The sequence below is a fragment of the Sus scrofa genome, chromosome 11 (genome assembly GCF_054392235.1).
Source record: "Sus scrofa isolate SSC_HxYL_T2T_F1_AM1 chromosome 11, Sscrofa_HxYL_maternal_Yorkshire_Landrace_v2.0, whole genome shotgun sequence".
Classification (NCBI taxonomy): domain Eukaryota; kingdom Metazoa; phylum Chordata; class Mammalia; order Artiodactyla; family Suidae; genus Sus; species Sus scrofa.
Genome location: NC_139393.1, coordinates 85571877 through 85594714, shown reverse-complemented (window position 1 = coordinate 85594714; position 22838 = coordinate 85571877). Strand labels below are relative to the sequence as shown.

The 22838-nt window shown below is 58.6% G+C and overlaps 1 protein-coding gene across 18 annotated transcripts in view; it reads right to left on the bottom strand.

The window, feature by feature from the left end:
* The window catches only part of ATP11A (ATPase phospholipid transporting 11A), a 109310-nt gene that overhangs the window by 27038 nt on the left and 59434 nt on the right, over window positions 1–22838 (bottom strand). For all 18 annotated transcript variants that reach the window (XR_014819988.1, XR_014819987.1, XR_014819990.1 and 15 more), the window contains 13 exons: window positions 22198–22305; window positions 18395–18523; window positions 16795–16898; window positions 16337–16387; window positions 15500–15564; window positions 14497–14578; window positions 12921–13071; window positions 11644–11841; window positions 10668–10838; window positions 10025–10188; window positions 8325–8396; window positions 7089–7162; window positions 1584–1687 (listed from right to left, as the gene is read on the bottom strand). Coding sequence is in view for 14 of the 18 variants with exons in the window: in XM_084982368.1 (XP_084838494.1) it covers window positions 1584–1687; window positions 7089–7162; window positions 8325–8396; window positions 10025–10188; window positions 10668–10838; window positions 11644–11841; window positions 12921–13071; window positions 14497–14578; window positions 15500–15564; window positions 16337–16387; window positions 16795–16898; window positions 18395–18523; window positions 22198–22305 (1473 nt within the window). In the remaining 4 variants the exon portion in view is untranslated. The remainder of the gene's footprint in view (window positions 1–1583; window positions 1688–7088; window positions 7163–8324; window positions 8397–10024; window positions 10189–10667; window positions 10839–11643; window positions 11842–12920; window positions 13072–14496; window positions 14579–15499; window positions 15565–16336; window positions 16388–16794; window positions 16899–18394; window positions 18524–22197; window positions 22306–22838) is intronic.

Below are 22838 nucleotides of genomic sequence, written 5' to 3'. Positions count from 1 at the left end.
AGTGGTGTGGTCCCCGCGGAGACAGACACTGGCCAGTGGACAGACCCGAGAGCCCGAACGGGGGCGTGCGTGAGTGGCCAAGTGACTTCTGACAAGGGTGCCAGGACTGTCCAACAGGGAACGAAGAGTCTGTTCAGCCAGGGGTCTGGAGCCAACCGGGCAGCCACGTGCAAGAGAAGGAAGCTGGACCCTTCCCGTCCCCACACAAACGAACTCTAAATGCACCAAAGACCTGATTGTGCTACTTCGGTGCCAGGCCACAAAACTCTCAGAAGAAAACACAGGGACCAGTCTTCACGATCTTGGATTTGACAAGTTTCTTAAGTATGACACTAGCAGCGCAGGCAACAGTAAAAATTAATTGAACCTGATTAAAGTGAAAACGTCTGTGCATCAAAGGACACCATCAAGAGATCGATGGGCAAACTACAGACGGGACAGACCATCTGCAATTCAGGCATCTGCTCCGGGGCCAGCGCGCAGCATGCGGGCAACTCCGGGCGTTCGACAAGAAAAAGACCTGAGTGAAACACGGGCAGGGCTCTCTGGTGGCGCAGCAGGTGAGGGGCCTGGGCGTTGTCCCCGTGGCGGCCTGGGTCACGGCCGTGGCCCAGTTCCATCCCTGCTCTGGGAACTTCCACATGCAACAGGTGCAGCAAACAAACAAACAAACAAACAAAAGGGCAAGGAACGTCTTGAATGGGCATTTCTGCAGAGAAGAAGGTGGACAGACCGTCGAGAAGCACACAGAAGACGCCCACCATCCTCAGGCGTCAGGGAAACGCAAATAAAGCCACACCGAGGTACCACTGCACGCCTACCACGGCGACCACGGTGACACAATGGAAAATGCCCAGTGCTGGCAAGGAGGTGGCGAAACTGCAACCCTCCCGCTTTGTAGAGTGGTCCAGCTGCTGCGGGGAGGCGCCTGGCACTTCCTTCAAAAGTTAAGCACATCCGAACCACCCCGCGGCCCAGGCCCTCCTCCCCTGGGTACACAACCCAAGGGAAAACAGGGGCTGAGACAGGTCCCAACAGCATGACTGCCCGGGGCCGAAAGGTGGGAAGAACCCACGGGGCCATCGACAGGGGACGGACCCACAAACGCGCGCGCCCTGCACGGCCAGACGAGGGAGGCTCGCTCAGCCGCAGAGGGAAGCGAAGCTGCCGTCACAAGAGCGCGGAGGAGCCCGAAGCAGACCGAGTACTCGCTTCAGAAAAAGCAAACGGGGCGCTCACGAGGGCGAGCGTCCCGGCCCAGAGCAGAGTCCTCGGGCTCTGGCTCAGCATTGAGGCAGCGCCAGGCAGCAAGGCAACCACGTCCGATGCCCGGGGACAAACTACAATGGCAACGATGCGGAAACGAACGGAAACACTCAGATGACCGGGTCGCTGCTGGACGGCGGAAACGGACGCCGCCCTGGGCCTCGACCACACGTCCACAAAGCCAGGCCTCAGGATAAAGGTCTAGCCCCCCTACTATTCTCAATGCGCCGGTGGTTCTGACCCCCAAAGACCACGGCAGCCCCTGCTGCAGAAGGGCTGCGACGGGGCTCCCCGCCCAGCACACGCCCGCGGCTCACCACGGCGTTGTGCTCCACGCGGGACTGGATCTGCTCCACCTTGCCCTCTATCACTCGGGGGAATATGGAGGAATCGGCTCCTTTGCAAAAGAGATAAATTTCTCCTGGAAGACAGAAAAGCAGAGTTTCGTTTAATCACACCGTGGGGGTGACAGGTTATTTTTCACACCAAACTGTTTTCAAATTACACACCAAAGCAGGAGTGTGACCCTTTTAATAAATACTCGGACTGGGCTTGCTAGCATCTCACTGAGGATTTCTCCGTCTACGGTCACCAGTGATACCGGGTCTGTAATTTTCTTCTTTTGTGGTATCTTTGCCTGGTTTTGGTATCAGGGTGATGGTGGCCTCGCAGAATGAGCTCGGGCGTGTTCCTTCCTCCACTGTTTTTTGAAAGAGTTTCAGGAGAACGGGTGTTAACTTTTCTCTGAATGTTTGACAGAATTCACCTGAGTAGCCCTCTGGTCCCGGACTTCTGTTTTTTGGAAGGTTTTTACTCACATATTCGATTTTGGTCCTTGTGATTGGTCTGTTCATATTTTCACCTCCTTCCTGGTTCAGTCTTGCTTGGTAGGTGGTACCTTTGTGAGAATCTGTCTCTCTCTTTCCTCTAGGTTGTCCGTTTCATCGGCACATACTTGCTCACGGGAGTCTCTTATGATCCTTCGTATTTCTGTGGCGTCAGTTGCAATTTCTCCATTTTCATTTCTTTTTTTTTTTTTTTTTGTCTTTTTGCTATTTCTTGGGCCGCTCCCACGGCATATGGAGGTTCCCAGGCTAGGGGTCCAGTCGGAGCTGTAGCCACCGGCCTACACCACAGCCACAGCAACTCGGGATCCGAGCCGCGTCTGCAACCTACACCGCAGCTCACGGCAACGCCGGATCGTTAACCCACTGAGCAAGGGCAGGGACCGAACCCGCAACCTCATGGTTCCTAGTCGGATTCGTTAACCACTGCGCCACGACGGGAACTCCTTCATTTCTAATTTTATTGATTTGAGCCCTTTCCTTTTTTTCTTGACGAGTCTGGCTAAAGGTTTATCAATGTTGATCTTTTCAAAGAACCAGCTTTTGGTTTCATTGATCTTCTCTCCTATTTTGTCTCTATTTCATTCATTTCTGCTCTGATCGCTTACGATTTCTTTCCTTCTGCTAATTTGGGGGTTTGTTTTTTCTTCCTTCTTTAATTGTTTTAGGGGAAAGGTTAGGTGGTTTATTCGAGCTTTTTCTTCTTTTCTGCCCTGATCAATTAGGATTTATCCCAGGGATGCAAGGATTCTTCAACATCTGCAAATCTATCAATGTGAGACACCACATCAACAAACTAAGAATAAAAACCAAATGATCATCTCGACAGATGCAGAAAAGGCTTTTGACAAGATCCAGCCCCCGTTTCTGATAAAAACTCGCCAGAGAGTGGGGATAGAGGGAACCTACCTCAACGTAATAAAAAGCATATATGAAACCCCACAGCTGACCTCATTCTCGACCGTGAAAAATTGAAAACATCCCACTAAGATCAGGAGCGAGACAAGGATGTCCACTTCCACCACATCATTCAACACAGTTTCTGAAGCTCTAGCCACGGCCATCAGAGAAGAAAAAGAAATCAAAGGAGTCCAAATTGGAAAAGACGAAGTAAAACTATCACCACTTGCAGATGACATACGATACTCATATAACACCCTAAAGACAGCGCCAGAAAACCGTCAGAACTCATCAGTGAATGTGGCAAAGTTGCAGGCTGCAAAGTTATCACGCAGAAATCAACTGCATTTCCTTATACTTACAATGAAAGACCAGAAAGAGACATCAGAGAAACCATCCCAGTTACAACTGCATCGAAATGAATAACATAACCAGGAATAAACCTGCCTGAAGAGACGAGAGACCCACACTCCCGAAACTATCAAACACGGATGCGAGAAATCAAAGATGACACCACCAGGTGGAAAGACAGGCCACGCTCTTGGACTGGAAGAGTCAATACTGTCAAAATGACTGTGCTACCCAAGGCAATCTACAGGCTCAGTGCAATTTCTATCAAATCACCAAAGACATTCTTCACTGAACTAGAACAGAACGTTTAAAAATGTGTATGGAAACGCCAGAGACCATGAACCTGTCTAAACATAACAAACAAACAAAACCAGAAACAGACCACGGCCAAGAAGAGGGAAGGGGAGGGAGTGGGATGGACGGGCATTTGGGGGTGTGGGGGATGCAGACTTATATCTGGAATGGAGGGGCCATGGGATCCTACTGCACAGCACGGGGAAGTGCGTGTGATTGGGTCACGTTGTCATACAGCGGAACTTGACAACACACTGTAAATCAACTACACTTTAAGGATGATAAATTTTTAAAAAATAAAATGAAATTTAAAATTTCCAAAAAGTTAAAAAAACAAAAACAGGGACAGCAGCACTAGCCCAGTTAACATGCAAAGTCAGGGACACATCACACTACACACCACCCCAGCCTCGTCTCATTCCCGCAACCCCAGAATCTCACAGGAAGTCGGGGACCAGGAAAGAGTGGCCCCGAGCGTCCACTGTCCGTCACCGCGGCCCTCTCTCTGGCAAGAACCGGGACCGGGGCGGGAGAGGACGCAGCGCGCGGGCGCCCCCCAGCGGGCATCACTGCACCCACCGAGGTGCTGAGGCGCGAGCTCCTCCGCTCTCTGCGGCCGCTTTGCTGCCCTGCGGCTTGACACCCGGCTGCTGGGATCTGGGTTCTCCTCCGAACCTGTCTTCAGGAGGAAATCGCCCACCTGGAGACCCCTCCCCGGGTGGATCCTCGGGGACCCTCAACGCTGGTGGCCTGCGAGGGGGAAGCCCTGGCCAGCCACAGGGCACCGAGAGAAGCCTGTAACTGTCCCTTGGCAGCCACCTGCCCAGCAGGGGGGCCCTCCGCTGGGGCAAGGCTGGGGACCCAGACCAGCTGGGCCACACCGGAAGCCCAGCCCAGGGCTGTCCTGCCCACCTTGGCTTTGTCCCTGGTTGCAGAAAGAACTGACTCCTGTGACACATACAGAGTGGAGCACTTAGAAGGCAGCCCAGTTCACGCTCACAGAAGCCCTGAAATTAAACCAAGGGCGATGCTGACCCATGGGCAGACACAATGGCATCTGAGACATGGGGCAGGCACGCGGCATGCATCCGGGCGGCGCTGGGACAGAAGTGGCAGCAGAGCTGGCCGCACTGGGCAGGAACGTGGGGAGCAGCCAGCCCGATGCCCAGAAGAGGCCTGTGTGCCCTTCGGGCCGTGACCCAGGACTCCTGGCCGAGCACCGGCCAGCGTGAGGGCAGAGTCCATGCCCAGCCAGCAGCCGTGATTTCCAGGCAAAGCTCGGCCATCATTGGGCTCAGATTAGAACAAGTTCTGTGGTCCAGATGGTTCTGAATGGTGATGCACACTTGAACAAGAATTTTTCTAGAAAAATCACAGATGATTCATGGTAATGGCTTGAATGACTTAAATTTCCCGCTGTCGCAACCTGTCATCCCTGAGTACCTGCTTTAGACGGGGACGTAGTCACCCTGAAGCCTGGATGGAGCAGCGTCTCTGACGCAAGCGCACCCAGAGCCTAAGGCGGCATTTAATCCACAAAGGACAGGAGCAGAGAGGGCTTGCTGCCGGCTTCAGACCCTGCTGTCCAGGCTTGTGAGCAGGTGTGAAGTCACTCATCCCAAGTGCTGCGGACACACAGGTGCACACACAGGCCGCGCTGGGGGACCCCGGCCAGCGGTGACGGCGAGGCATCCTCGGAGAGGAACGCAAGTGCTGCCTGGCTGAGGGGCTGGGAGGCCTGCTCGTCAGGCCGTAAGCAGGGCCGTCGGCGTCGGCTCCAGGGAGGCACCGCTGCTTGGAGAGCAGCTTTAATTAAACAGTCGACACCTCTGGAAGGTGACTGCGGCGTGGCTGGCTCAGGTGGCCGCCTCTCCCCTCCAAAGCCCGCAGGAATAGGCAGGCGTCACCTCAAGGCAGCGCTTTCTAACGGCGCCCCTGCCCTGTACAGCACCCTTCTTGCGGGCCGGTTCCTGCTCGAGCCCGGGCCACGCTTTCTCTGACAGCAGGTGGCACTGTTTCCGAAGACTCCACGGCACCCAGCCCGGTACCAGCTTGGTGACCTGGCAGCTCAGGGGGCAGCAGAAGGTGTCTGTGGCTGTGGCCGTGACTGCAGGCTCGCGGTCCCAAGCGTGCCTCGAGCCCCAGACCTCACGCTCGTACGGGAACTCGCAAGGCAGAACGACGGAAGGCATGTACCTCCCCAAGAGAAGCCTTCATCCTGGACGAGCCAAGCACCGGCCAGCACCCGGCGGAGCGCGCACTGGCTCGGGGGACTCGGCCGTGGTGTCCTGCTGCCCCGGGGCCAACGCTGTGTCGTGTCCTGGCAGCATTTACATAAATTACTTCACGTTCTGCAGCACCCACACGTGTCGCTGGTGGAGCCGTCGGGTTTGAGAACTGGCCGGAGGCGAGGGAGCCCCGGGGATCAGAGAAGCAGCTCTGAGACGCCCGTGTTCTCCAGCTCACGGAGCGCAATTCATGGGCACCTCTGGCAACCAGGCCGCGTCCTCAACCGGCTCCGGGGACAAAAGAAGGCATTTCCGGTCCCGCCGAAGAGACTCAAACAGCCCTGTGGAGGGAACTCTCTGTTCACTCCCTGATGACCTGAGATCCGCTCGGTGTGTTAGGACAGCGCCGCCTCTGTGACCTGCCCTCAGATCCCTAGTTTGGGCCCCGTCTGTTTAGTTTCGGGGCAGCGGCTCCATCAGATGCTGTGTCTCCTGATGTGATGCCCTTTGAACCTGCGGGAGTAGACTGGGCCCAGTGGTACCCGGCCCTTCACGGGCAGGGCTGGGGGGCACCGTGTCCAGAGAAGCAGCTCTGCATCGAGGATGTCGCAGCCTGGCGGACCAACAGACGGCTTGTCTGCCAGGAAACCAGGCGGCCTCTAACGGCAGCTGCTGAGCTGTCCTGGGGGGGCTGCAAACCCGTGAGAAGGCCTCTGTTGGCGGGGGGAGGTCCTGCCAGGGAGATGCCCTCGGGTGCACAGCGCTGAGCAGAGAGGGGGCCTCTAAATGAAGAGCCCTCACGGCCACACTGGAGGCAGCCTGGGAGGAGAGCCCGGGGCAGCGCGGCCTCCGTGAAAAGAGCTGCAGGAGCATCAGGGACACGAGCCCAGGAGGCCCCGCAGGGACCAAGAGCACACAAGGGCTCAGGGAGGACGCGGTCGCAGATGCCCAGCTGGGGCTGCAGACGGAGACCCCGAGGGGTGGGGTGAGCAGATGCCCTGGCGGAAAAGAGCAAAGGGCCTAAACCTCGGTCTAAAGGGCTTGGGACAAATAGGGCCTGAGCTTGCGGCATCAGCGCCTGCAGCTGGCTTACCTGTGTTCTTAAAACAGAGAACAAGGGGTTAAACCCTTAAAGTGCCTACGGAATGCAGGAATCCGAATAAAACATAACCTTAATGTGTTAAGACGTCAAAGAAATTCCTACCTGTAGCAGATTTGACAATTACACTCATTCTCCTTCTTACAGAGTCAAAACTCAGTACTTCCAGCAATTCAAACCTGAAAAAGATTTAAAACTTGTTTTTTCAGGAGGTCCCGTCATGGCGCGGGGGGAAACGAATCTGACTAGTCTCCACGAGGATGCGGGTTTGATCCCTGGCCTCGCTCAGTGGGTGAAGGATACGCCGTTGCCATGAGCTGTGGTGTAGGTCACAGACGTGGCTCGGATCCTGTGTTGCTGTGGCTGTGGTGTAGGCCAGCAGCTATAGCTCTGGTTAGACCCCTAGCCTGGGAACCTCCATATGCAGCAGGCACGGCCCTAAAAAGACAAAAAAATTTAAAAAAACAACTCGTTTTGAATGTCACCGGGTGACTACCAACCTCCTGCTCTGCGCTACACAGCAGGACCCTAAAGCAGAGCCTGCTGGCCGGTGGCCCCGCCGGCCCCACGCTGCTGTGAGGAGCTGGCCTCACCTCAGCGGTGATGCACCTGCCTTTCCGGACAGGGAGTCACCGCCCTCCCAGGGGTCCCCAGGGGTCCCCAGGGCTTTGCAGGGAGCCCCGGCTGACCTTGGCCAATCTAGGACCTAGCAGCCGCGCACCACCCCCACTGCCTAGGAGTTTATTTTTCTTAAGAAAAATGTAAAATGCAGTTCCTCCGAGTCCATCACCAGCAAAGCTTAAGTCCCGTACCACCGCCCTTGCCTGGATCTGTGACTGCTTGTTGCGGTTTCTCATCCAGGAGAGACGGACAGCCCCGTCTTCCCAGACAAGATAAGACAGGCCCTTTGTCCCTGGAACCATCAGTTTTAGCCCCGACGGGCCCTCGAGCTGATATGAGACGTGAAACAGCCCACGTTCAACTGCTCAGCCCACGGCCACCTCTCAGTGTTTCTACAGGACCCTGTGCTCTGGGAACGCGGGATCCGTGGCCACTCCCGGGGAGCGCTCACCTCTCCCCCTTGGGGCAGGTCAGAGAACGGCCCTGGGAGGGTCAGAACTACGAGAAGCTCCAACTCTCGCAGTGAAACTGTTGGCGGCTCGACCAGAGCCTGTCTGAAGGCAGGACACCAAGAGCACCTCTCACTGCCCGAGTCGAGCCCTCCAGGCGTTTGAGTGACGTGCTTGGTTGCGGCCCAAAAGGGAGCAGGCGTCACGGAGGGGGCAGCGACAGAGAGCGAAGACGACCCTCTGTCAGCACCGCCCCCATCCTCGTCCTCACCTCTCAATGCCATTGTCTCTGTTCATAAGCTCCATGTGACTGTCCTTCAGCCGCAGGTACGTGAAACCAAATCTGCGGAGGACAAACTCCAGTTAACGTGGCCCCCGATGTCTCCGTTCCGCAGGCTGTTTGTTCTGCACGTTGGGGAAACCAACCAGCCTCCTAAGGGGAGGCTGTAAACCATGTTGTACAGGCGGGAGATGACAGCACTGACCGAGTCACTGTCTCAAAAAACTGCCCAAGGCCAGAGAGGCCCGCCCGCCCCAGCCCGCGGCTGCCCCGTATCACGAGCCTTCTCCCCGGCGAGCGGGGGTGGCAGGCTGGGGACGCCCCCCCGTCTGTGTCGACCCACATTTGCCTCCTGAGCTGCGTGGCTGTTGAGGGCTTGGTGACGATGTCAGATGCCCTCGCGTCACGGCGGAAGCTGCCGCCCAGTTCAACAGCGGTCCGCGGGGCACCTGCCCTGTGACGCCCCCGCCCCGCAGCCGCGTGGAGCTCTGGGCACAGCCCGGCTGGGAAGGAGAGGAGGGCGTGGTGTTGGGACTTGAGGAGGGCACAGGACCGGGAGGTGGCCGTGCTGCTTCTAATGCGGCAGCCCGGGGCTGGAGGAGGAGGCGGTGGGCCGGGCGCACGGGGTCCACGGACCCGGCAGGACGGCGGGCTGAAGGAAAGCCCCCCGGGGGTGGCCCCCACGCCCTAGTCTGCCTTGATTTCCCAGCACCCGTCTTCCAAGAAGAGGCAGACCTCACTTTGGGAAACCTGCCCATCGACGCGTGAACCTGTGCTTTGAATAAGGGCTGCAGGGACACAACTTACACGCCCGATGTCCCCATTCAAGCTGGTGGGGAAAATGCACAGCTGAGTCACCAACAAACACATGGTTCTAATCAGGCTAGAGGCGCCTGGCGCCCGCTCCCTGACACTGGCGGAGAGGGAGGGCGGCGCTGTGAGTAGTTTTCAACCGGGGGACAGCTGATCTGCGGCCCCGTGTCAGTGTCGGGGTGCAGCAGAGTGACTCGGTTCTCCGTGCAGAGCTTTGCTATTCTAGGCTATTACAAGATATTGGCATAGAGCCCCGTGCCAGGCAGGAAATCCGGCACCTTCAATACTAAGCCAGGGTCGGGAGCTGTGAGAATGGAAAGACACTTCCCTGACTTGAAATTATGTATCTGGAGAAAAAGCATTTTCCAAGTGTTTGCTTAAAACCCCGTGTCTTGCAGAAAGAACTCCCAGGACAGAGGTGCTGAGGGAGGAGGCGGAGGGCGGGTGGGCTGGCTCGCCGGGCAAGGGAAGCGGGCTCCCAGCCTAACCCGCTCCAGGCTGTGCGGCCTGGGGAAGCTGCCTGACATCTCTGGGCGGCAGGTCTCCAGATGGACGAGGAAGACTTGTCCTATGGGGGCTCTCAGACTGTCTGCATCTTTTGAGCCTGGGATTATCCAGAATGGCCTCTCGCTAATTCATGGCAGAAAACAGGAGGGGACGCTGCCCAGGAGACAGTGATAAACACTCCGGCCGGTGGGAACGGCTGCTTCGCTCACTGCCACCAGGTGTTTAGGAGGGACCCACGTCCACCGGGATCCAGAGGAATCCATCTCCGAGCACACGGGCAGTGACCGCTCGGCCTCTGTCCCCAGGCAACACCCCAGGCACAGGGCAGACCCAGGATGCCTCCAGGAGGGTCCTCACCGCAGCCCCCGTACCTCTGGATGCCTTCCACCAGGGCCACCTCGTCGGGCGAGGACGAGATGTACACACAGCGCTTGCCGGAGTCCGGCGACTTCCTGGGCCCGTCCACCTCGTCGTCATCCTTCACCTGGATGGTGTGGCAGAGACAGAGTGCCCGGAAAAACAGCTCCTCTCGCTCCTGAAAGTGCAGCAAACCCACCGCTCTATGGTTGCCACATCCGCTCAAGACAGAAGGGTACACAAGGCAGGAAACAGCAGTGCGCGCGGTGCTGCCCCAGGGCCCAGTAGCTTCCCCTCTGGTGGTGGCAGTGGAGTCCAGGCGACTCCAGCACAACAAGGGCAAAACAAGGGTGGAAGCGAACTTCAGGGAGGCGGCGGAGGGTGGAAGGCAGAGGAGAGCATGGCCGGTGAGGCTCAGGTTCCCTGGGGATCCCTGAAGTCGCCCCACGGCCGGGGGCTTCGAGACAGAGGGCACCGAGAGGGGCTGGGCTGGCGTCACCCTGCCAGGTGGGACGCCCCGTGGGGCCACAGACCACCTGCCCCTCCCCTCTGGTCTCCGGGGAAAAGTCCGGCTCTGAACAAAACCACCTGCTGCGCTGACCCGGGGCCCATCCTGTGACCCGCCCGTGGGGGTCCGCCGGGAGCGCGGCCACCTACCCGCCCGCTGGCGTCCGGGGAGGCGTCGATCATGTCCATGGCGGCGTCGGGGAGCACCTGCCCGTTGCAGACGGCGTGGGGCACGTACACGTGGCCCTCCACGCAGCACTCCCGGAACTCCATGTTGTTCTCCGTGAGGGTGCCCGTCTTGTCCGTGAAGACGTACTCCACCTGCGGACACGGCCGCTGGGAAGGGCCTCCGCGAGGGCCCCGACAGCCCACGGCCGCCTCCTCCCCACGAAACGGGTTTCCCCGGCAGCACCACCCCGCCCCGTGCTACTTCCCGGGGGGTGTCCTGGGTCTGATTTAACCAAAGAACCATGGATACGGTGGCATGAACTTCCTCTGCAAGGTCGGGCAGGCCCAAACTCAGTGTCACTGAAGGGGATCCGGCCCCGTGGGACCATCGAGAGGCGTGAGGAGCACGGTACCCCTCCCCCGGCTGTCAGAGACCTGCCAGCATCGGGCCAGGCTGGAGGGGCCCAGGTGGGTCCACCCTCTACCCTGCTGATCTGCTCGGGGCCGCATGGCGCTGGGGCCTGTCCTCCAGGCCGAGAGCTTTGAGGGCAGCGTCCAGGCCGCCTGATGTCACCCTGCAGCACGAGGTCGGGGCAGGGGCCTGAACTCCCTTTGGCCCCCAGACTGAAACTCAGTCTCACTTTGTCCAACCTGGAAACGAGGGCCGCAAAGCCAGGGGCAGAGCTGTGGGCAGGCTCACTTTACCCCCCACCCTTAATTCACACCACGGAAACCCAACTCGGCACCGCCTAGAAAGGCCACGCGTGAACTTGTGTGACGTGTAAATAAAAGGTGCCGCCCCCCGTCCCATCAACAAGGTTCAGCCAGTTACAGCCTGCATCGCCAGCCACCAAGGGTGACCTGCCTGCGTGATCGTCTCGCGCCATCCAGGACCCTGGGGGCCTGCAACGGGGGGCTCGGTGGCCAGTCCACGGACGACCACTCAGGAGGCACTGACCTGTCCCAGCTCTTCGTTCAGGTCCGAGGTGTTGACCAGGGGCCCCTCCCCCGTCTCCTCGTCAAACATCTCCTGGTCCCAGGTGATGAAGTAGGAGCCCAGGAACTTCTGCATCTCCACGGTGACGTACATGGACACGGGGATGATGTAGTTGAACAGGACCATGAAGGCCAGGAAGTCCGTGAACGCTCGGAGAAACTGAGAGACGCGGCGTGACCCCGGGCTGCCCGCCCGCGGCGCCGTGGCCGAACCCTCGGGCCAGCCCCAGCCGGCTCACAGGTGCCGCTCAACACCGCGCTTCAGGCCCAAAGCTGAGGACCGGCCAGGCAGCGCTGGCCATCGGCCTTCTCGCCTGCACCTGCCCCAGCACCTGCCAAATGGGGGATCACCTGCCAAATGGGGGGGTGGAGTGTGTGTCTCAATCCCGAGGGGGCGGGGCGCGCTCCTCTGGGGTCCTACTCCCGGGGACGGGGGGAGGCCTCACTCCTGGCGGGGGGTAACCTCTTCTGTGGGGTCTCACTCTCGGGGCGGTTCTCACTCCCTGGGGGCCCCTCTCCTGTGAGTCTCACTCCCCCCGGGGGGGGGTGCCCCTCCAGCAGGAGCCCGAGGGACTGTGGACACAGCGATCCATCCCAAGCTCCCTGGGATGCTGACCACGACCAGACTTGGGAGTCTCCACAGATGGCTCTCCTGTACACTTCGGTCCTATTGCTGAGCCATCTGTTGCGTGGGCGGCAGGACTGAGCACAGAAAGAAGTAGGAGCCCAGGTGGGGGTCGCACACGGCTCAGGGCACTCAGGGGGCCCAGCCAAGGCACCCTTCTCCTTCAAGCAGAGGAGGCTGAACCTGTCACTTTAACCCACTGGTTTGGGTAAAAATACGAGCCACTGAGCCACAATTCCCTTCAGTAAAAGTGGAACCCATTCTTACTGAAATTTCTGTAAGAGATTTTCCCGTCTGTTGCCCTAAGTAGGGGCCACAGGTCACATAGTCTCTGTTAAGCACCCTGGGCTCCTCTGACAGAGGCCACTGCCCTGGGTTCTGGTAAGGCCGGCAACCTTTAGGTGGGCGCGCCCTCAGGCGCTTAGGCTGGAAATGGGTACCTTCCCAGCCTCCAATACTCGGAACCCACAGAGGGCGGAGCCACCAGCGCGGGGGCGGGGCTTCCCGCACCACGAGACCGCATCCCCCCAGACCCCACCGCCGCGACCACCGGCTCCCGGCATCTCCACGGCGACGGCGCGGCGCCGCGGCCCTTGGAGGGTCGGGGTCCCTACCAGGTTCCGCTGCCGCTCTGCCTCCGTCTTCCGGTTGTACCAGGGCTCGTCCTGGAAAGGCTCGCTCTGCCAGGCGTACTTGAGGGCGGTGTTGATCAGCGCCTTGCTGACGAGGATGCACAGGTACACGACGAGGAACGCGTTCATGGACCTGAAACGCGGACGGACGGCCGTGGCTGCCCTCCCGCGCCCCGCGGGAGACCCCGCCGCCCGCTGCCTTTCTCCGGCGCTGGACCGTGTGCGTGCGGACCGACGGACAGACAGGAGCAGCCCAGCGGCCAGCCCTCACATAAAAGGAACCGCCCGCCCGCCTCCGAGGGCACTGTGGGCAGCGGGGTGGCGCTCCGGAGCCAGCAGGGAAAGGGCAGGAGGAGGGGATGCACGCTGCCCAGCGGCGCCTGCAGGGTCGAGGCCTCTCAATTCCAACGCCCAGACATCAACCTCCTCTACCGAGAAGCATCAGTCCCTGAGTTCCAAATCCGGAAACTACCATCACAGAGGGGGGACGGGGAGGAGGCGGAGGGAGGAGGGAGGGGAGGAGGGGGCGGCCGGTGCAGGAAAACCGCTGAATCCCTCGCACCGGTGTCTTAGGGATCCTATGAAGAAGGTCTGACTTTGCAGTATCTGCTTCTGAAACCGATTTCTCAGGCAGACACCCGGAAATTCAGCACCCTTCGGAACAAGAAGCAACCCTCTGATTTCCACAGACAGGGGCCTGGGGTAACGTTTGGAGGCAGCTCAGCAGGAGCAGGTGGAAGAGGCCCCAGCAGCGCCCCCCCCCCCCATTACGGAGTCCTGAGCTCTTTCCTGACCGATGTCTGTACACCCAGCGTCCAGCACACGCCAAGGATGCGCCTCAAGAGGCAGAGAAGGAGTTCCCGTCGTGGCGCAGTGGTTGACAAATCCGACTAGGAACCATGAGGTTGCGGGTTCGATCCCTGCCCTTGCTCAGTGGGTTAACGGTCCGGCGTTGCCGTGAGTTGTGGTGTAGGCTGCAGACACGGCTCAGATCCCTCATTGCTGTGGCTGTGGCGTAGGCCAGTGGCTCCAGCTCCGATTCGACCCTGAGCCTGGGAACCTCCATATGCCACGGGAGCGGCCCAAGAAAAGGCAAAAAGACAAAAAAAAAAAAAAAAAAAAAAAAAAGAGGCAAAGAAGAGTCCGGGCCCTGTTCTCTCACAAATCTAAGGCTGCCCGTGACGTATGACCAAAAGGACTTCACCGTTTCGTGAAAAGAAGAGTCCGGGCCTCTGCTGACACTTTCCTCCACTGAGCCACATCCAAAGAGGGACCGGGTTTTGACTTTCTCACGAGACGGGGCAGGAGCTGTTGGGCGTCCACCCCTGACGCTGAACCAGGACCCTGGGCGCCCACGCGAGGGACCCTTCGGAAGTGGGGCTGGGGGAGGTGTGGCCGTTGGCGACCCGCGGAACGAGACAGTCAACCAAGACCTGCGTGCCGGCTGCACTGCCTGCCAGACGCCAGCAAGGAGCCGTCGGGCAGACGGGACAGGATTTCAGGTCCAGGGTGGTCGGCGGCGCTGGGAGGCCCTCGGAAGGACGGGCGGGGCGCTTACTTTTCCACGGCGGAGCGCTTCTGGGACTTCGACTGGTAGTTGAGGGCCATCTTGGTCTCCATGCCCGTGTAAACGGCGACGCCTGCGGAGGAGCGCGGAGCGCGGCGGTGAGGACAGTGACACGCTGCCCGCCCCGCCGGGTGAGGCCCGCGCGGCTACGGGAGGAACGACACTTTGCACAAAACAAATCACGTTTTAAATTTTCTAGGAAAGCTAGCTGTTCAAAAGAGTCACAAAGATTTCAGACGGAAGAAATGCTTTTTTTTTCCTGCAAAGAGAGAGATCTGCACTTTTTCTTTGAAGTCAGACTTTAAGGTCAGTTCAGATTGCGGGTTTGCCAACAATGAGACACAGGTGTGTGTTTATAAGCTGTTTCAATCAAAACATAAAAATGAGCCCACCAGAAATGGGAGATACTAGCAACGAAATAGAGCCATTAAAAGAAAATTTCTGGAGTTCCCGTCGTGGCACAGCGGTCAACGAATCCGACGAGGAACCATGAGGTTGCGGGTTCCATCCCTGGCCTTGCTCAGTGGGTTAAGGATCCAGCGTTGCCATGAGCTGTGGTGTAGGTCGCAGACGAGGCTCGGATCCCGCGTTGCTGTGGCTCTGGTGCAGGCCAGCGGCTACAGCTCCCATTGGACCCCTAGCCTGGGAACTTCCATATGCCGCAGGAGCGGCCCAAGAAATGCCAAAAAAAGAAGAAAAGAAAAGAAAAGAAAATTTCTGCAGAATTACAGTGTGTGAATTCTTCCAAGGATGCAACTTTGTATTAAAAACCACAGGCACTGCACATGCAAGCAATATCGTCAGATGCCACTGCTCTGTGAAACTGACTGCGTGTTGATGCTGGTTTTCTTACTGAGGCGAAATGAAGGCTGCCATAAAATCCACAACACCTCAAAGCACAAAGGCGCGTTCATGGTACCTCTATGGATTGTGACTGTTTAAAGGGTCTGGTTTTAGAAGGCATTATTAATAATTCACTAATTAAAACATTTACCAAAGATTTTCTCGGTGTTCTTTAGCGTGGCTCCTCTAAGAAGCAAGTTTTCCGATCCTAGTGGCCTGCAAAGATAAGGATGACCAGAAACAGGGCAACGGAGAAGCAGGTCGGCGTCAAGAAAGGCGACACGGCACTGGCTCAGCACGCTGCTCGCTCGAGGAACCTCTCCCAGAGTGGGTCCGCTCGTGTCTATACCATGAAGGCAGACGTCTGGACGGTGAAGGCCTTGTCTACACCATGAAGGCCCATGTCTGCACTGTAAGGCTTGTGTCTACAATATGAAAGCCTGTGTCTACACCATGAAAGCCTGTGTCTACACCATGAAGGCTTGTGTCTGAACCACGAAGGCCTGTGTCTGGACTGTAAGGCTCGTGTCTACACCATGAAAGCCTGTATCTACACCGGGAAGGCGCGTGTCTGGACTGTGAAGGCTGGTGCCTGCACTGCAAGGCCAGCCGGTGGACGTGGACCCTGGGAGGCCAAGACCGTGTCCCCAAGACCCCAAGCACAAGCACGTCCACGCAGCCCAACAAAGGCCCTCGAGTCGGAGGCCTTTCACCTCCACGGCCGCAGAGGCTGTGAGCCACGGGGAGCCCTCCTAAGGGGAGCGCCCCCTGCTCTGCCCGCTGGGCGCAGGCCCTCCGCAGACCCGGGCAGGACCATCTCCAGAGTGCCAAGGTGAACCCGGACAGGGACACGAGAGAGGCCAGAAAAGGGAGCGGAACCCGAGCTTCGGTCACGACCTCCACCCTGGACACCGCGCAGGACGGCAACCTCCCACCCGGGCAAGAACCCGCTTTCCTCTCCCGTGTCCAGACCCGCAGGCATCCTCACCTCACCACGGGGTCGTTCAGATCGTTGTAAACGTTTATGCGGCCGACGAACCTGGGAACAGGAGGGGCAGCTTGGGGGGACCCGAGTCCCCGGCTCCGCGCCCCCCCGCCCCCCACCGTGTGCCTTCTCTGGCCGCGCAGGCCTGGGGGCCCGACCCCCTCACTTTCGGGGCTCGTGAGGCCACACCTTAAACCTCTTCCTGACAACCCATTCCTCCAAAGACAGAAATTAATCGTCTTCAGTGAACTTAGTTCCATTACACCTTTTCAGAGAGTCCTCTCACGAGCGGCACGCTGCTCTGTCGCTAGGCTGTGAACACGCGGGACCAAGGTCCCGCCGGTCAGTTCTCTTCCAGCCGCGGTTTCCAGTCTCCTGGCAAACGGCCAGGTGCCAGGCAGGCGGCGGGGGCTCAGGACCACAGGAGAGGGGACGGGGCTGGGGGGCGGGGGTCCGCTTACTTGTAGAGGTCGGGCTGGGGCTGCTCGCACTCGATGGTGGCGTGCAGGCCGTCTATGTCTTGCTCCGAGTGGAAACCCTTTGTGTCTTGAACTGCGTAATGGGTCTGCGGGTTGACAAGACCGTGAACTCGCAAAGCTAGCCTCAGGTGCCCCCAGCGTGGGCAGCCCCGCCATGTACGCTGTTGTGCCTATAAATAAGCCCCTTACAGAGCCTGGGTATCAGGCGAGACAAGACGGACAAGCCAGAGGCTGCAAGCGTGAGGAGGTGACGGCACTCAGGGTCCTGCCGGCATGCCCAGGTCCGCCACGTGCCAGGAAACTCGCCCACCCTCACCCGGCATCCTCCGCCTGACGCGAACACGCCAAGCACTGGACACTGATTCATCCGTCAGTGTGGCTCTCGGTCAGGAAGCAAATTCGGGAGCTAAAATGCTCCTTTGGGGGCTCCCTGGTGGCCTAACAGTTAAGGATCTGGTGGTGTTGCTTCGTGGCTTGGATCCCTGCTGTGGCGCAGGTTCGATTCCTGGCCCAGGCTTTTCCGCAAAGAAAAATATTCCTTTTTTAAAAATCCAATGCCCTGTTGTTTCCTGAGAACGAGGCAAGCCACCCTCGCCCCAGGGCTCCATAACCCGAATGGGCCTCAGGGCCCCCAGAGGCCTCGCAGGCAAAGGCCACCCCCTACCGGGCCGAGTCTGAGGCCAAGGGCTGAGGTGATGCCTCTGAGAGCCCCACAGCTACACCCCTGTGGCTGCTGTGCCTGAGGCGCCCCCCCTACCCCTGGGGCCTAGACAATGATGCCTAGAATTATCCACAAGGGATTGGCGGAGCCTTTCGTGCTTCTCACAGGAAACCCCGCCTTCCCGTCGCAAAAGCTGCCTCTAGGCACAGACAGTGTCCAAGGCCCGTCAGAGCCGCCCTCCACGAGCCAGGCCCTCCACAGAGGCGGGCTCACCCCTAAGCCCCCAGGGAAGCTTCCAGGTTCTTAAAACAATGAAAGCCTTAAAACGAACACTAACTAATGTGTCTCTCCTTTTGTGATGGTTAATTATAGTTTCGCAGCATCAGCTGCTGGTAAAGAATTGTGTACTGAGTGTGAGAAAGTAGCCACGCTTAAGATATTTTAACAAAAAGGTACGCGCTGAAGTAACAGTCAGGCAAAATCTAGACTCACTTTTTACACAGTTCCAGTCTAGTAAAATCACTACTTTTGACTTGTAAAAGGGTAACTTGAAAACTCAAAAAACTAGGAGTTCCTGCTGTGGAGCAGCGGGTTAGGGACCTGGCATATCTGCAGCTGTGGTGCAGGTTGCATCTGTGGCTCGGATTCCTTCCGTAGGCTGTGGAGGTGCAGCCGTAAAAAGAAAAACAAATTCAAACAGTCTATTCCTTACATGCTTAACCTGGCACCGGGCTAAACGGCAGCGCCTCACGCGTCACGCGGAGCCGCTGCTGTTAACCCGAGAGGCAGTGGAGGGCTCCCAGGGGGACAGTGGGAAACGGGAGAAGCAAACCCAGACACCTGGAGCCCCGGGAGCACGGCGGGGGGCGGGAGTGGGGTGCAGGGCGGCCCCGAGGGCCGCGGATGGTGGGCACGTGTCACCTTGTGACTGGATTCTCCATCCAGGCTGGCCGTGGTCACGTGGCAGGTGCCGTCCGCGCGGCTGCTGGACAGGAAGATCAGGTCACAGGGGAAGGTCTCGTCCTCTTTGACCATGACGACGTCGCCAACCTGCAGGACAGACATCGCCGGGAACTGAAACCGGCCTCCTGAGCAGCTCCCGGCCGCCCGCAGCCGCGACCGGCAGCCCGGGGACCTCTGCGCGTCCTCGCAGGAAGGGATGTGGCTGTCGGCGCCCCTCTGAGCAGGGCCGTTTCCCAGGCCTTCGGGCCAGACCCAGGGAAGTCCAGTGAGGTTTTCCCACCAGCCTGGGACCCGCGACACTTCCGAGTGGCCGCGACAGAACGATCCCCGATGAGCCACCAACGAACACCCGTAATGGGACTGCCCTTGATTCGGCCAAGCAGGAGTTCAAGTTTGAGGATTTTCCCCAAGGAAAGCCTCTGAGAAAGGAGGCCCTCTTGTCAGTGTGACACTGGACGGTGTCAGGAAGGTAAACGGCCATCAAACCCCACGAATCAGGTGACGAGCTGGCGGTCGCAATCCTTCCAACAGCTGGACGGTCTTGCTGCTGCTCAAGAGGGGCTCCCAGAACTGGCGCTTTGCCAGGCTTTGTCCCAGGTGGGTCCCTGTCCCCTGGAACTCGGGGGCCCAGCTCACACCCATGTCTGGGGACTTTAAAACCGGAGGCAACACTCCCCAAAGGGACCGATGGGTTGGATCTCTGCACCTCGACGAGCTTATTCTGAACTTTCTGTGGAAAGGCCTGGGCCCTGGCACGACCGGCAGGGCGAGGGAAGGTCGCCGGCCGGGGGGTCCTGCGGCGTGGCGGCTGTGAGGACTCCGAGGTTCCGCGTGCTCCTATAGAGGACTGGCACAGACCATCGCAAGAGAGCAGAGAACCCGGAAACAGACCCCCGGGAAATGCTCAGCTGACTTTGGACAAAGGTGTGAAACCAGCTCAACGCGGGAGGGAGCCTCTGCGGCAGACAAGCTTGGAGGGTGAGAGACGCCGTCACCGAAACGTCACACCTTGTCACCGAAACGTCACACCTCACGTAAGACCTGACACGAAGGGGATCGGGATCTTAAATGCCAAACACAAAACCATGACACTCTCAGGGAAAAAAAATCTTTGGACTGCAGGGCTTGGCAAAAAGTTCTTAACCTTGACACCGACAGCCTCGTCTATAAACAGAAAAATCAGTAAGTGGGACTTCACCCGAATGACATCTTGTGCCTGTGAAACACCGCACTGAAGCACTGCCGACAAAGGACTAGTATCAGAGTACGTGCGCTCTCAACATTCGGCAGGAAAAAACCCTCAATAATCCGAGTAGGAAGTGGGTGAGAGCCACGAAGGGACGTTTCAGGGAAGAGGGCGTCCTGACGGCAGATAAGCGCAAGCTGAGAAGTTCAAAGGCCACTGGGGAAACTCGCATTTAAACCCCACGGCGGAGTCCCCGTCCTGGCTCAGTGGTAACGAACCCGACTGGCATCTATGAGGACGCGGGTTCGATCCCTGGCCTCGCTCCGAGGGTTAAGGATCCAGTGCTGCCCTGAGCTGTGGTGTAGGTGGCAGATGCAGCTCAGATCCCGCGTGGCTGTGGCTGTGGTGTAGGCCGGTGGCTGCAGCTCCAATTCGACCCCTGGCCTGGGAACCTCCATGTGCTTCGGGTGAAAAAAAACACGGAGACGCAGAAGAAGCAGGGACAACCCTGCAGGCCGGCGGGAGCCGAGAAGCGGGGCTCAGACGCGTCGCGGGAGGGAACCCAAAACGGTGCCGACGCTCCGGGAAATGGCCTGGCTGCTCCTTTAACAACTGAAAATGGACTTAGTATATGACCCAGCAGTTGAACCCTTGAGTTTTTATGCCAGAGAAATGAAAACTATATTCATACAAAAACCTACATGAAATTCTTCCCAGCAGCTTTGTTCATAAAAACCCCAAACTGGAAACACCGCGACCTCCTTCACTGCTCCGCCCCACGGGCACTGCACGAACGAAGGCGCCCAGATGCCCAGACCTGGGTTACGGGAATCGGGCTGCACGCAGGAGCCCGTCACTGTACCAGTGCACCCATGGAAGCACGCGTCCTGGAGGCGACCAGTCTCAGGCTCCTTTCCTACCAGCCTCGTGCAGCCTGATCTTTCTTGTCGTCTCACAGAGTCCATTAAAACCCTCTCGGGTAAAACAGGCTGGATACACAGCAGACGTGCAAGATTAATGCGTTAGAACGCAATTTTCCGCTGGTGGGTACTGTTCGTGTCTGCGTTTTTGAAGAGATGCTTATTCAAAGTACAGAAGGCTTCGTAAAGGAAAGACAGTCGAAGTTAAAGGCAACTGGATTTAGAGCCCAGGGTCCACAGGAGCCTGTTTACATGCAGACGAGCCCCCACCGCTGCTCCCACGCTGAGCGGCCCCTCCCAGCACGCCCCCCCACACCCACGACGGCCAGGGACACATGGCCAGTGGGGGCTAATAGCAGGGAGCGCGTTTAAAATGACTGGACCACCTGGGCAGTAATTCATAAAACAGAGAGAATGTGGTTGGAAACCTTTAAAAAAGACTTCCAATATATAACACACAGAACAGGAGTTCCTGTCGTGGCACGGCGGAAACGAATCCGACTAAGGAACCATGAGGTTGAGGTTCGACCCCTGGCCTCGATCAGTGGGTCAGGGATGCGGCATTGCTATGAGCTGTGGTGTAGGTCGCAGACGCGGCTCGGATCTCGCGTGGCTGTGGCTGTGGTGTAGGCCGGTGGCTACAGCTCCGATTCGACCCCTAGCCTGGGAATCTCCATGTGCCACTGGTTCGGCCCTAAAAAGACAAAAGACAGTAAATACACACACACACAAACACGCACGTGCACACACACACACACACACACACACACACACATACATAAAACACACGTAACCATCACGAGGCTAACAAAGGTGACCGCATGCTGATGACAGGTGACCAGGAGGGTCCCGGCGTCCTGATCCTGTCCTCCTCCTGAGGCCCCGCTGCCCCCCAGGCTGGCGGCTCCCATGATTTCTGCCAGGAAAGCAACCCAGGGGGACAGTGAGGGGAGGCCAGGCGGGCGGTGCTGGGGACAAGGACCAGCCCGAGGAGGGGGCTGGAGGGGGATGGCCGGGCTCCATCCCCAGGCTCAAAGCTAAACACACTCGAGGACGAACCGTCCAAGCCACACGTACGGTCCGCACACACTCAGGTGCTTCTGAACAGCCAGGCATGAAAGCAAAATCCACTAAAATCACCAAGACACAATTTAAATATAATGATATGTTGCCACACCAATCATCCACTGAAAAAATGAAACTGACATGCAGCTTTCAGAGAGGTTTCTGTCCCAACGTTCACCCGGTTCCAACTAGCGGAGTGAATCATTCTAACGTGATTGTGCCTTCTCGTAAAACAACTTTTCTGCCGGTGTTTAGAGCGTGGCCTGCCTGCACTGGCTCCGATGGCCTCGCGGGCTTCAGACAGCGGCCCCAGCAGGAGGCCGTGTGTGAGGGGCAGGAGGACACGGCAAGGCTCTGGTGGCTGTGACCCTAAACCTGCTCTAAAAACAAAGTCGATTCAAGGCTGCCAGTTAAAGCACAGGAACAGCAAGTTAAAAAAAGAATATGCAGAAGTACTGGGGACGAGGATGGGGCCACAGCCAGCAGACAAAACAACTTCAACCACGTCGCCCGGCGCATAGAACTGGTGTCCTTCTTCCACTGCTGCTGGCTCCAGGCCGGCCGGGGTCACGGCCCAGGGTCTGACTCACCCTCAGCTTCCGGCTCTGCTTCCGCACCAGCTTGCCGTGCTGGATGAAGTGGACGGGGCACTGGTTCATGGCGCTGTCGGCCTTGTGGCGCAGCCAGTCCTCGTAACCCTGAGGGCAGGAGGGACTCCCGTGAGCCCGGGAGCCGGCGGCGCCCTGCTGTTGGCTCAGGTGCAGCCTCCGGCCGGGTCCCCACTCCCGCCGCGGCCGCTCTCAAAACCAGTCACCTCTGGTGCGACTCTCCTCTCACCCGATGCCCTCCCGGGGGCAGGTCCTGGCACGTCCCTCACATGGCCCCCAGCCAACCCATTCTCCAGGTCCCGGCCGTCGTGCAGGTCACGGCCTGTGCCCTCTGTGAGGCCGGCCTCCCCATGTCCTCCACCCGGGGCGGAGAGGACCAGCCGGGAGCCTGTGCCACCGCATCGGACAGCGGGTTTCCCGGACTCTCCCACCGGGGAGCGCGTGGAAGGCCAGGCTCAGTGGCTGCGGTGACCGTGCCAGGCTGCTCACCGCCAGGGCTGTGCCTGGGCTCCCCAGGGGGCCAGAACCTGCTCGGAGGTCTCGGGGGTGCTGAGCGCTTGCCGGGAAAGGCAGAGGGGATGACATGGGACACCGAGGCGGCAGGGCGGCCGCGGTGGGGCGCG